Source organism: Athene noctua, chromosome 7 (genome assembly GCF_965140245.1).
Source record: "Athene noctua chromosome 7, bAthNoc1.hap1.1, whole genome shotgun sequence".
Classification (NCBI taxonomy): Eukaryota; Metazoa; Chordata; class Aves; order Strigiformes; family Strigidae; genus Athene; species Athene noctua.
The window spans coordinates 22,413,739-22,427,437 of record NC_134043.1 but is presented as its reverse complement, the minus strand read 5'-3'; the positions used below and the strand labels follow the sequence as shown (position 1 = coordinate 22,427,437).

General features: G+C 37.2%; 1 protein-coding gene across 2 annotated transcripts; it reads right to left on the bottom strand.

Moving 5' to 3' along the window:
- Positions 1 to 1,089: 1,089 nt before the first annotated feature.
- Positions 1,090 to 13,566, bottom strand: BBS5 (Bardet-Biedl syndrome 5). 2 transcript variants are annotated; one of them, XM_074910941.1, is made up of 12 exons: positions 13,442 to 13,566; positions 11,732 to 11,814; positions 10,844 to 10,909; positions 8,970 to 9,019; positions 8,161 to 8,288; positions 7,147 to 7,282; positions 6,056 to 6,151; positions 5,492 to 5,554; positions 4,834 to 4,968; positions 4,643 to 4,726; positions 2,828 to 2,851; positions 1,090 to 2,712 (listed from the first exon to the last, which is right to left on the bottom strand). In XM_074910941.1, the coding sequence occupies exons 1-12, from the start codon at positions 13,501 to 13,503 to the stop codon at positions 2,611 to 2,613; spliced, it is 1,029 nt and encodes a 342-aa protein (XP_074767042.1). In that variant the 5' UTR covers positions 13,504 to 13,566; the 3' UTR covers positions 1,090 to 2,610. The 2 variants fall into 2 exon arrangements, with proteins under 2 accessions (XP_074767042.1, XP_074767043.1); XM_074910942.1 differs by lacking the exon at positions 6,056 to 6,151.
- Positions 13,567 to 13,699: the final 133 nt, after the last annotated feature.

Here is a 13,699-nt window from a genome sequence, read left to right as displayed (position 1 = left end):
ACCAATGTGCTTTGCCCAGCATGGAGCCTCTGCAACTTAATCTCGCCAGCTAATTATAGGTACATACTCTTACAGGTCGGAATTTAGGGTGGATGGTTTGGAAAAAGAGTTGCTCTCGCAGCTGTCAAAGACTGAAAGAAGCAACTGTTGCTTTTAGTCACTATGGTCAGGTTTTGCCATCATTCTCCACAATCAATCAATGAGATTACGTGCAATGTAAGAAATTATTTGACTTGAGTAAGGACAGCAGAATCTGACCCTCAGTGAGACAGCCATGAGCAAGATTGTAAATATACATGTTACCAAATATTCTGAAATAGAAATATTAATCGAGTTGTCAGCTACAACTACTGTTCACTTTTTCAGAGCTGCTTAATACTTCTCATTGCTGCAGTCATAAAGATGTTAAAAAACTCCAGATCTTTACATCAATTATCTGTACTCTAAGATTATTTTTTTACATACCCATATCACATCTGCAGTTTCGTCAGATATTAAGACTATAAAATTAATTTTGGGCTGCTTCGTAATATCCATTTGGTTGTATTTATTTATAAACAAAACCCTACTGTTTAGACATAAAACATTCAGGCAAAGTTCTGCTTTCAAAAATAATTTTAAATTAAAAGTTTCCACTCCCCCTTAATAAACATCATTCTTAATTTCAGATAATCTGCAGACATTATCAATCCTTTTAAATTCAACTGCACTGAAAATGGTGTTAACTGCTGTTAAACGAAAGCAAAAACAGTACATAGGAAAGGTAGAACGGAGAATGAAAAACATGTAATCCACCATGTTAACATTATTTAATGTATGTGTAATTAAAAAAACCTAAAAATTTCTGAATTTAAAAACTAAAAAAGCCCCAAATCAGACTAGTTTGAAAAGTGAATGTGAATTTAGAAAAATTATGCATATGTTGAAGGCTTCACAATTTAGACTGGGAACGTTTGTATTTTTATTAAAGGTTGTCATACACATCCAAAACTTTTGCAACTTTAAGTTGTTTAATGTACCTTGATGAAGGACTGTATTTTGCCCGGATAGAGAATGCTTTTTACCCATATGGTAAAATGTTCTTTGAATGTAACAGAAACAGGATGAAAACACAACCATTTGAATGCAAGAACTACAACAAGGTATAACATTATCAAATTTTATTGAAATCATGATTGCTTTTTAATATAGGTAATATTTCATTAAAATGCATACTTTGAGAGATTTTCTACAAACACCACAATTATATTCACACCACAGTTACTTTACTCTAACAGTCAGCTGCTAAAACAACAGCTGGGAGGAGAGCTCATTTGACTTTTTCCACTTATAGAAAATAGCGCAGAGGTCTTATCTCACTAGAAAACATAACAGCTGCATCTTCCTTTAAACAATAAATGACTCATTTCTCTCTAACACATAACAACATAAAGGTCTAATGACTCAGACACAGAAGCTATTTGTGTGTGCACTTTTTTTCTGGATCATTCCTTTAAAAGAGTGCTCTAGAAAAAGAAAAGGGGGGAAAAAATACAAAGAAAAAAAAGCTGTAAGAGGATACCTGGATTACAATTAAGTACCTGGAATGATATGTGATGAACATTTAACAAAATTCTAAGACATGAAAATGAGTACTTGGAACAGTATTGCTTTTCGTTAAAGCTATTGGTAACACAGCACTACTGCAATGACAGAGCCAACATGCCTTGATACAAAATGTTCTACATATGATGATATTTCTATGTTGCACAACATTAAACAAGTTATGGAAATTTGATTTTGATATAATCATTATGGGAAAGTACATCACTGTGTATATTGAACATCACACTATACACCACACACTGCCCTACCCCAAATGGTAGTCTCCATGCACGTAGGAGGTGGCTGCCTTTTCTGACATACTTCCAGGTAAAATGGCAAAAAAAATGGTGGCTACCTGCCATAAATGGTGGCTGAAACACTATGGCAGACCCTGTGTTGTTAGGGGTGGGGGCTTCCTGCTCTGACCACCTTCTGGGCGAAGCAGGATGGGGTGGCTGGTCCTGCCAGTCACGCTCCTGAAAACACCTGGGGTACAAGTGTGTCAAAACCCGCAGTCAGCCAGTCACAAAGCACTATGAAAACGTGGGCTATGACATTTCACATAACGGCGGCTGAAATAAAATGGCAGCCACCACACATGTGGTGGAGAGAGACTTGCAGCTCCTTACGGCCTGAAACAGGAGAGTCCTCTCGGGTCCTCACACCACGTGACCAGACGAAGGGTGGGACTTCCGGAGCTTGTGGAACAGGGCCCTGCCTGCGGGCCGGGGCTTCCACCAGCAGCTGGGGCCCCGCCTCTTCTCATATTAGATATTGCTTGTCCTCCCACTACTTACAGAAACAGTGTAATAAATACAAAGCTTTTACACATATGAGGGTTTTGAATAATCTTTCCTTTATGACATATCCTGAGGGCATACTATCTAATATTTACTTGCTTTTTAGCTTTGGCATGTTCGTTCTCTGCTACTCTGATATTTCTAAATTATCTTCTACAGATCTCACAAGCCCAGTAAGAACTGAGGGTCTTTCCTCACTTAGAAAACAAACACGTGCCACTCTACATCAGGTCATTACTTCCCAGAGTCCCTGAAGTGTGAATCCATCCTTTAGCTTCTCTATTGCAAGTCCTAGTTCTTCTGAAAAAACAGGCTCCCCATCATGTTGCTTTTTTGAATGCACGACATAAGAGAGGAAATAAAATAAAGCAGAAGGTACTTTTTAATTTTACTGTCCCATTTTAAGAACATGAATTTGGTAGTATAACAAAAGATGTTCTTACCTTGTTTTCATCAGCAAAGTAAGCCTGGAAAAGAAAGAAAGAACTCACAATCTCAGGGACAGAAAAGTCTAAAACCAAATCTGCTAATAATTCCTTGGGGTAAAAATTGCTAAATCGTCTTCAACAAACCAGTCTGTATGGTTTTTATTTTTGTAACTTATATTGTAAACAAGATCAGTTTTTTCTATATTGAAATCATTTACAGAAGAGTTCTAACAAAAGTTGGTGATTATGTTGTTTTCCACTAAATACCAATCTTTGAATTTTCCATCATAATAAACAAAAAGTTTTAAATGGTAAAATTTTCAGATTACATCTGTTACATTGACAAATACTTTATAGGTAATAAAACGTTAATAGGAAGGCAAACTGACAGCATCCTAGCATTTTCTGCCTCATGTGCAGCAGCATTTATTATTCAATTTCAAAAACTAACTTAAAATGTATAGGTAGTATCAAAATTCAGTTAACATCATACTTAATCTAAGAAATGAACACAGAGTAACTGAAAAATTAACCAAATTTTTCTACTCTTAAGACAGAGATCTGGGAAAGAGATACAATCTTTCTTATTCTGTGTGTGCAGAAATTCAGGCTCAAACCCCTCAGGAAACCAGATCTCTGAAAATATCCCCAGGTCTAGAAGTCTCTGGACCAGTGGGCTCTAGATCTTCTTATTTACTAGAAGAGCCTGGTCTTGCTTCAGCTGCCCCTATGGACTGGCGAGGGGCAGCAAAGAAAGCGTTTTCCTTCTCAGCTGGATCTCGTGATATACAAGACTCTACACTGCAGTCATCAAGTGTCATGGAATATTGGTGTGGAGCCACTCCTTGAGTCCTGGACAATCTGCCTCCTATAGCAACCACCTTCTAATCATTTACAGCTTCCAGTTTTTGATTTAGAATATGCACAGCACAGTTATTTAATCCAGTTGACAAAGGCACCAACAGAGCAAACAGAATCTACCTTTAAGGAAAAGGTAAAAATGTGCAAAAATGAAAAGAAAAAAGGCAAAAAGTGAGGAAAAAGGAGGGAAATGAAGAGATTAGAGCTTATCTGCAACAGTAAATGACAGCAAAAGAAAAGAAGGTGGAAGTAAGATTGGTGCTAGACTGCTAATCTTCAAAATTTCAGAGATGAATTAAGAAAACATGTAAATTGTGGACATGTCAAGACTAGCATTTAAAAACTTGTGCAGCCTACCTGTGCAGTCAATTGTACAGACAGGTGTTACTGGGTTGCACAGCAAATTTGGAAATTCCTAGAAAGAAGGTTATCAAGCAACCTAATGCATTAAAAAATTAATTTTCCTGAAATACTGGGAGACAGATACTAATATGATTTTCTAAACTGGTATTGTCAGGAGTACAAAGACTGTCAGAAGTTACTCAAAATTATCACTGCCTTTCTAGAAATCTTTCAAGATTGAATCTTAGATGAATGTTGAGTGTATAGATATCAGTATCTATTAATCTGCCCCAAGAGCTAGAAGACTTGTTTTAATATAATGTATCTGATTATATTCTACAGATGGTTTTCAAGCTATTCCTGACCTTAATGTATTGAGAAGCTACAGACAACTATTACTTTAAATATCTACTATGAGTAATAGGTTGTTCTTAAATTAAAAATCCATACACAAAATAAATACCGGTAGTAATCAGGATTTTGTATAAAAGGCACGTAGGTGTGTTTTAAATATAGGAAGTTCAGTCATAGCATATCTTTAATAGAGGATTACAGCTGTACATTGCTTACATTTGAATAACCAAACAAGAACTATTTTAATTTTTAGTTTTCTGTGGAGCAGCTTACCACAAAAGCATCTGTATGTTCATCAGATTCTATTTCTACATCATCTTGAACCTGCTCCACTGTTAGGTCTTCAATAGGTTGAGGCTGCAAATGAAAACACGTAAATCCGTACATCTAATATGTTTAATATATTTTTATTATTGCTGTAATACACAATATTGTATCAAATTTAAAATAAATGAGTGAATTACCTTTTCTTCCATTTCATAATCCACTCCAAATATAGGGTTAGCTGAATAAACTCTGTGAAGTGAATTAATTTCTTTCACTGCCTCCTGTAGTTTCTCCACAGGGTCTATTTTAAAACCAAGTACATATCCTCCACTCTATATAACAAAAAAAAAAAGAAGACATATATTTATTAGTGTTGTTTATTGTTTTAACAACTTTTTTCCCTTGACAGGGATTTTCAGTTTAGTGATAGCAAATTCTAGTCTGCTGATAAAATATTATCTGTATTTTGGTATTATCTTATAATACCAAAACCATGAGTGTAATTAAAAAAAAAAAAAAAGACAAAGCTTCTCTATGAGGTAAATAAGCTTTTAACTGTTAGTCCATTATATAAATGGGGAAAAAACTTTTTACACGGAAAAACAAAAACAAACAAGGGTGAGAGAAATTCAGATGTGATACTAATGATTTATTTCTAGCTACTCAGCAAATGTTTATTATTAAAGAAGCTTTCAGATACAGTAAATAAGTATGACTTTTTAAAAGTTGTGTTCAAAAGGCAACCCAGAAGGAACACTCTGAGTACCTTAAAAGTAGCCCTATAACATTTCAGAATTAGACAACTATTATATATAAAAATGTAACCAATGAAAAAAGGCTATTAAAGCTTCTTACCTGCTGCGAACTCTCTATCACAAGTGCCAAGCCAAACTTTGAGTCTCTTATTTTTATTGAACGCTAACAGTAAAGAGGTAAAAATTGGGTGTTAAAAATTTTGGAATTACTTGACAAAAATCTGCTTTATCTTTTTTCTCATCCTGTACTAATAACTGGCTCTGGAAGGTTGGCTACCAGCATTCCTTCCCATTTACCATAACAAATCTGTACCCCTGAACCTCAGGGAAAAGTGTTTTCATCAGAAGTGGTGAGTAGTAACAGTACATTTCTGAACATCAGGTTCACAGATCATTAATCCCAGTGTACACAGGTGACATGAAGCATCATAGTAAACAGTTTGAAAACTGGAAATACAAGCCATTTTCAACATCTGTACCTGCCCATGAAAGCCCCCAATTAATCGGGACAGAAAAAAAATCTATGCTGTGGTTCATGCTGGTAAGACTAAATTCCTCCCTGACTGTGGGACAGGAAATACTAATTTTGGTAAGATGGGAGTTTTAACTGAAGACTTGAACTTATGCCATTTCATTTTGAAAATGGTTGTTTTAAGATACTTACAATTTGTAGATATGGTATGCTGACATTAAAGCTATCATTCATACTTGCATGCCAAACTATTCTCACATTAGTAATAAAAAATGTTCCCAAATTTCCCTGTTAAAGAAAAGGTATGTTAGAACTGCTTTGAAGTATAGAGCCTTTTTTCCAAACATGATGATTACTGCTATCCATTTAAACACAACTGGGATACAGCTGCATATTTAATTCAATAAAAGTCTTGATTCTTTCCCACCAAAACCAGTCGAAATGCTTCTACTGACTGCAAGGAAGCAAGACCCAATCTTTAAAGGATACAGCACCTAAGTGGTGAAAATAGCTGGGAGTACCTACCACTGCAGCAAAGCAGGATCAAAACAGCACGGCAGGCCTCATGGGAGTACATGAAGCATCTGAGTGTTCTTAACTGTACAGATCTGGAATTGGTGTATAGCGTAAGTGTAATGGCATGCAGGTTAAACTTAGGCAATTGTGGAGATGTGTGCCAAGGGAATGTAGAGGAAAGAACTTTTTAGCTTGTCAGGATGGATCCTATTTCCATTCTGGACTAAAATTGCACAGACAGAAATAACAGCTCCTATTTTTTTTCATGGCTTTGGGAAATCCTTGCAACTAATGGCCTATAAAATAATAGAAATGTTTTCTATTTTTTCCTTAAAATCTTTATATTTCCATGTTTTAAAACATAGATTCCTATTCCAATATTTTCATTTTCCAGTAACAAAAACCAATATAGTCTTACACTGTAGTCAAAGCTGCATGTAAACATACAAATATTCAGCAGAGCACTTTGGAAACAACACAATTGTCTCTCAGGATGATACAGAGTTTTAGACTCATCTTTTTAACAGGAACTGTGTATCTAGTTCCTTGAATATTAGCCAAGTCACGTAGACTTCAGGTTGCCAAAAAGAGACTTTGTTGTACTGAGTAGCAAATACATGGGATCAGCTTCTGCACATGCATCAGCTGATGAACCGAATTAAGGGTAATTCCTCTGAGGTTACAAAACTAAAGTAGCATAATTGCTAGATGAAAGCCAAAACATTTTAACCTTGCTATAGTCAATGTAGTCTCATTTTTCACTGTACCTGGTCACTGGATAAATTCCAAACTCCATTGATTTTATCATATATTTGTTCTTGTGGTAATAATCTCAGTTGCTTGTTTTGAATCAATGCACTTCTCAGCTTGAGATCACGATACATTTTTGAAGTTTCATAGGCTCTGCAAAAAAAAACCAAACCTACATTACTATTTCAGTGTTTTCTATTGTCTTTATTGTATTAGCACCAACATGAAATGTGTATTTTCAACTTTTCTTATCACCACGTCACACAAAAATGTGTACTATTACAACTTCATCAACGTAAACCGTTACGTAATTCAGCTTTCCTTAAGGAAGTTATCTTTAAACTCAAAAGGGTTTTTTTGACATCTCTTTTATCTCCTGTATTGTTCATGTGTATACTAATTCTTTCTTTTCCTTAAGATAGTAATCTCCCAGAATCTATTGCAAAGCATAAGTCTTCCGGGTCCCATATTATATATAGCATGGACATCAAGATTCCTTTATTTTTCAGTGCTGGTTAAGTCACAAACATCCAATACACGTACATCATACACACTCCATACTCTTAAATAGAAACCTATGGTAATGTATTATACACACATTCATTCAGAATTCCCATCTTTAGGTGGGAAACATCCACTGTTTTGTAATCAATCAGAATTTTGACCACGATTTAACTCTTCATTTCCATTATGTGGTCCAAAATGATGGGAAATTATTATAGACAGAAATTATAGATAGAAAATCACACTGAAAGTAGCTCTTTTGTACTTTTATTTGTTCAGATAGTTTATACACACAAGGTTTATAAACTGTGATCAATGACTAGTATTAATTTTCATTATGCTCAGTTATCTACTGGAATTCGTGATCATTCTCTCACTTCCTTTCAGAGATTGTGTTCTCCTGTTTTGGGAAAGTTTTCTGAATGTTAAATATGGGCAGTTACATACTGGTCTATCAGCAGTAGTAATCCAACATATTTGATTCACTGAGTTTTGTAAATAAAGAAACACTATTTTAGGTATGCTACCTGTGTACAGCAATAACTGAAGTGAAGAGTCTGGGACTCCCAGGGACAACATTGGTAAATATGAACTCAAACCGTGTATTATTACACTTGGTCAATATATACAGAGCTTCTGTCTGCCCCCGTAATTTCTGTAAGGAAAAAATGAAATTTAAAATTTTTACAATATAGTAGCTTGACTGTAAAGGCAATAAATAATCTTGACATATTTTCTGAATTTTTGTTCTAAATAGTATATGTAGGTGTAATGTTGATTCTACCACTGATCTACTGCTGTCTTCAACTGAACTCAGGTTTTTTTGAGAAACTAGCAGTTCCATCAACAGTAGAACTAATGAAGCCTGCCTGCTACGTGTTTGCAGTATCATGACTGAAACAGCATTTTTGGTTTTGTGGCTGTCCCAGGAACCTACATAATCTCCCTGCTAGTTCTTTGCTACAAGTCAAACAAATGGCTTCACAGTTGCATGTAATTCAGGCCATGTATTTGAGATCTTTCTTGCACACAATTACTGCCTCTCTAGATATTTGTTAAATTTAGACACAATGAGCCAACACGTGCTTGACTTAAGAGGGGAGAAGAATCCCCAAAGAGTGTGATTACGTGAGTTTTACTGCCTTAGGAAACTGACTAAAACCACACCTCTATAGAACTGGTAAAACTTTCTCAACTTTTAAAACTAAACTTCCATTACTATTCTACTACTGTTCTTGCAAGTAAACTTTTAGATTATTGTTAATATAGTGCAGTAAGTATAAACAATTAATTACAGCTTCTTTTGTTATTTTAAAAAGTATCCTTTGAAACTTACTGAGTTGGCAGTTCTTGTAGTTATATTTATAATGCAGTTGTAACCAACAGCTACAAGGTAGGGGAGAAAAAAAAAGAACAGTTTTGAGAACAAGAAAAAATAATAGTCAAAACTACAAAGTACAATATTGAATTTTGTAGCACAGCTTTGGCTGCTACTTGTGAGAATTACACATTGTGGCTAATGGTCTGGGTCCTCATCATAAAATCAAAGACTAATTTAAGCAGGAAAGGACCTTGGGAGGTTGCCTGGTCCAATGCTCTTCTCAAAGTGGGACCAACTCCATCTGGCTACTCAGGGTACTGTCCAGCTGAGTTTTGAGTACTTCCAAAGAAGGAGATTCCACAGCCACTCTGGACCCTGTTCCACTGTTTGATTGCCACCATTTGTGAATATTTTTCTTCTAATATCTAATCAGAATTTCCATAGTTTCAGTGTTTGTTGTCTCAAGCAGGTCTGCTTCATCATGATGTCGCCTGTAAATTTTATCTGTATAAATAAAACTTTATACATTGATATAGTACTTTATAGAAGAAGAGCTAAGGACATGACAAAGAAAAAAAGCAGCAAAAGTGGAGAAGAAACTAAAAGAAAAAAAAACAGTTATAAATTTCACTTTGCCTCTTCTATAGGTAGTGCTCAGATAGGAAATAAAAACAAAGCATCCTAGCCATTCTTTCCAAAACAAACGGATGCACTGAAATGGTGCTGGGCTAAATCTGACTGTAGATGACAATCCTGCTGCTGATACTGTTACAAAAAAAAATAATCAGAGGAGAACTAGAATTTGCTTTGGGAAGATTCTGCTTCTCCAAAAGCTCAGATGTAGCAGCAGTTCTGTAGGTAAGCATACTCAGTCTTTACAGAATTAATACTTATGAAAATACCAGAAAAAGACTATTTCCTCAGTTGCTTACAAGAAATTTTTTAAAACTAGAAGAAACAGAAATGTTCAAAAATGGCAAATAATTTTTATTTTATTTTATAATAATGCAATTGCACCTTAAAATAATTACACCTTAATGTAAGAAATAATGCCTTATCGTGAAAGCTAGAGAGTATTCTAAACTCTAAAAGATATAGGTTATACTTCCTTGAGCTTCTATAGGGCTGAACTACTCCGTAAGTTTCTTTGTAATCTCCTCTAAAAAGGTCTATTCTAAAACATAAATACACGAGCAAACAATTATTTTTGAAAATTTTATAAATACATATAAAAGTAGCAGTGTGCGTGAATGCACTTATATGAAATAGCAAATGCAGAACAACAAGCAGGCAAAGGGTGTAAGTTTATATACATTATGAACAGAATACAGATTTTCAGTGTTGACTGGCTATTGGGAACTGAGCACTGGAAATAATTTGGGTACAAGTGAGTGCATCCTGCCCCTTTTTCAGCTAATTAAATTAAATATGAGTAGACTTCCTAGTTACTCATACAGTTAGAAGCTTGATTAGAGCTTACAGTACTAAATTCAGAAAGGTAGGTACTGGTGAGGAATAAAAACTGTCGGACAATACAGAATGTGAATAAACAGGTGACAACAAGAGGTACAAATAAAGCAAAGCATGAAAAACCTCAAACTTTGTTTCTTTCTATGAAAAAGAATGAATCCCACATAAGCCAAACAAAAAATATGTCTGAAGTACTCTTCAACTTCTGTTCTGAGAAATTAGCATTTAATATTTTGCTATGAATTATTATAACAGTTCCTATATTACAAATGGATTCTATTAGTAACAGTTTATTTCAGACTGTACAGAGCAACAGAGCTATACTATTCCATACTGTAATCAATACTATTGTCAAAGAATAGCATGCAACCACAAGGAAACACAAAATTTGCTTTTGTTTAACAGGAGATGGTACTTACAGAGGTTGACTCTGGGCAGCGACAATGAACGCCATATAATCCGCAAATTTGTCACAAGCAGTCTACCTGGAAATAAAGTGTGCAGATATTTTTAATCTGAATAAATTTCATAAAATTAAATGTTCCATTCTGTGGTACATATTTTACCTATAGTTTTGAAACACCAGAATATTCCTTTGCCTTGATGGGAAAAAGCAGAAAAACGACTAAAAAGGGTTTTTTGTTTTGAATGTTAGGAGAGAAAATCCAGCGAGGAACAATTGAAACAACCTCTAACATATACCAAAATTCTCAAAACCAAACCAAGAACAGTTACTGATTTCACATCCATCTGACTTCGGTAAAAATGTGGAGACACAATCAGTGCAGAACTGCTCTGGCTAGAAGGGGAAGGCAGTGAGTTAACTATCGCAGCTGTCTTCATGAATAACCTCATCCCTTTGTCACATGCAAATTTCTTCGATTCTGTACCCTGTACAGCAGCAACACATCCAATGCCAGGAAGGGTCATCTCATCATGCTGGCAGCTTCATGCCCTTGCACACTATATATATTCCTTACTGATTCGGTTTAAACCAAGTTAGGAAAAACTAAGCATTAAACATGATTACAGCAAAAGATCACCAAAATGTGACCATTATAAATTGATTATTCTTATATGGCTTTCAATTCTAAACAAATTCTGAGATGATTATCACTTTCCTATAACTTTGAACAAGGGATCCTATTTGAAAATACTCCAAGGGGAGAGAGATCTGTGAAATAGGCAGGATCTGTCTTCTGCAACAGACCACTGACACCAGGTTCAATGGAAACCACACAAGGCTTTCATGAACCTACACAGGTTAAATATTAGAAAAATTACAATTTCCCTGAACATGCAGTTACCTCTGTCTCCATTGTTTCCTTTGGTATCTTCAACAGACTCTAAGCAGTCTATAAGGACCTCTCCAGGTCTCATTTTCATTTGTCTAAAAGAAAAAATACAAGAAGAAAAAAATTACCTAGTGCAAAACAGATTAGATTTATCTTCCAAAAGGTGGCCATTTCTATTTTCTCAATCACTTTCCTTTCTCCTTTTTTTGCTTAGTGTATCATACAATGAAAAATCCACATATGCACACATATACACAAATCAGCATTATATACCTGAAATTGTTATCACTGCATCTGGCATATGAAAAATATTAAAGCCTTATTACTACATTATAACGGTAAATAAAAATTTATGTAGCAAGACCAAGCAAACTATACCCCAAATAGGGAGAAAGTGTGTGAAAATGGGAGAGAAAAGCAAAAAAGTTGCATTCACATAATTTTTAATGGATCGTTTGTTGCCTCTTGCTGTTCATTTATAACATAAGGAGTGGAACTAGACTCAGGAAAGAATAGATGCTGGCAAAGGAAATCTCAGATGTATGCTGACATGTGAAATTCTCTGTTAAATTTTCCACAAAGGGTGTAGGGTTTTGTTTTGGTGGTTGTATTTTGCTTCATTTAACTGGTCTAACCACTTAATTACATAACAGATATAGTGTGAAATTTTGCTGTATTTTAATCGTGTTGTGTAAAGCTGCCAAAACTCTTCAGTGTATTGGCATGGCAGAAACAAAATACATTATCAGAGGGGAATTCCATGAGATACCACTGGAGATCAGGATTGAGACACTAGGTATGGACTTAATACATCACCAGAACAGCACAAAAGATACTAGACAGGAAGTACCAAGAATAGTAACATTAGCATTAAATAAAACATGGAAGCAGGCCCTGTCTACATGACAGTTTTACAAGAAAATAAGACAGAACTGCTTAAACATACAAGATACAATTTCATGTTTCTAAAATTACTGCAGGCAGCATGTCTGAGGGACAAGGGGTGTTGTCTGTAAAGTCAACTGAGTAGGAGGGAGATGAAGCATCACAGATTTCCTAGCTCTGTATTACAAAAGCTATGCAGGGTCAGGCCACAGAAGCTAGAGCATAAGTTTTATGTCTCAGATAAGGCTGACAGCTCGTCAGAGGTCAAGGCCCACAGGAGTGGGGAAGCACTGCCGCCACGAGGATGGAAGTGACAACCCTCCAGCTCCGGCCCCTCAGAGGCTGCGCAGCCACTGCCCGTTCCCGTGAGCTCAGGCTGCCAACACCACGGCAGGGACACCGAGTCCTTGTTACTGGTACCGCCTCCTCAGACACACCTTCAGTTTGTTTTTACTTCTCAGCGCCAGGTAACGCTACAGGCGGCTGGGAAAAGAACACCCTTCCCTCAGTCCTTAAGTGTGCAACTTTTTTTTTTTTTTCTCCTTTTGTTTTACGACTGTAAACGGTGACTCGACCGCACCTACCAACACCTGCCCAGCCAGCCCGCCTAGGTCTCAGTGGCCACACAAGCCTTTTCCCGCCCTGACAGGAAAACACGCTCGCCCCGCGCCGCCACCCTGGGACGGCTCCCAGCATGCACCGCGCTACTCATGGCCGCCGCGTTCAGCCTACTGAGGGGCAGCGCCCAGCCTACTGACAGGCGCCGGACGGGCCCGAAAGCCCTGCTGTAAGGGCGGGGCGGGGCGGGGCAGGGCGACGACGGGCGACGACACTCACTGCGGGGAGATGTCGAAGCGGACATCTCTGTCCTCCCACAGCACGTCCAGCACGGCGCTCATGGCTGCCGACCGCGGCGCGCCGCCCTGGCAACGGGGCCGGTGTCTGGCGCTCCCGCAGCGATCGGGATTGGCTGCGGCGCTGGGCGGGGGCGGGGCGCCCGCTCTCCCGCCGGCCCTAGCCCCGCCCCCGGCTCGGCGGAGGTGGCGGCCGCGCGTGCCTTGCGCGCGGCGGGGCCACAGGGGCTGGGCGGCCTGG

Excerpts from the sequence above, each read along its gene's own strand:
- BBS5 (XM_074910941.1), bottom strand. The coding sequence starts at position 13,503 with ATGAGCGCCGTGCTGGACGTGCTGTGGGAGGACAGAGATGTCCGCTTC. Across the intron at positions 7,283-8,160 it reads TCAGTTATTGCTGTACACAG|AGCCTATGAAACTTCAAAAA; the intron begins GTAGCATACCTA and ends TTTTTTTTGCAG. Across the intron at positions 2,713-2,827 it reads ACTTTGCTGATGAAAACAAG|CAACATGATGGGGAGCCTGT; the intron begins GTAAGAACATCT and ends CATTCAAAAAAG.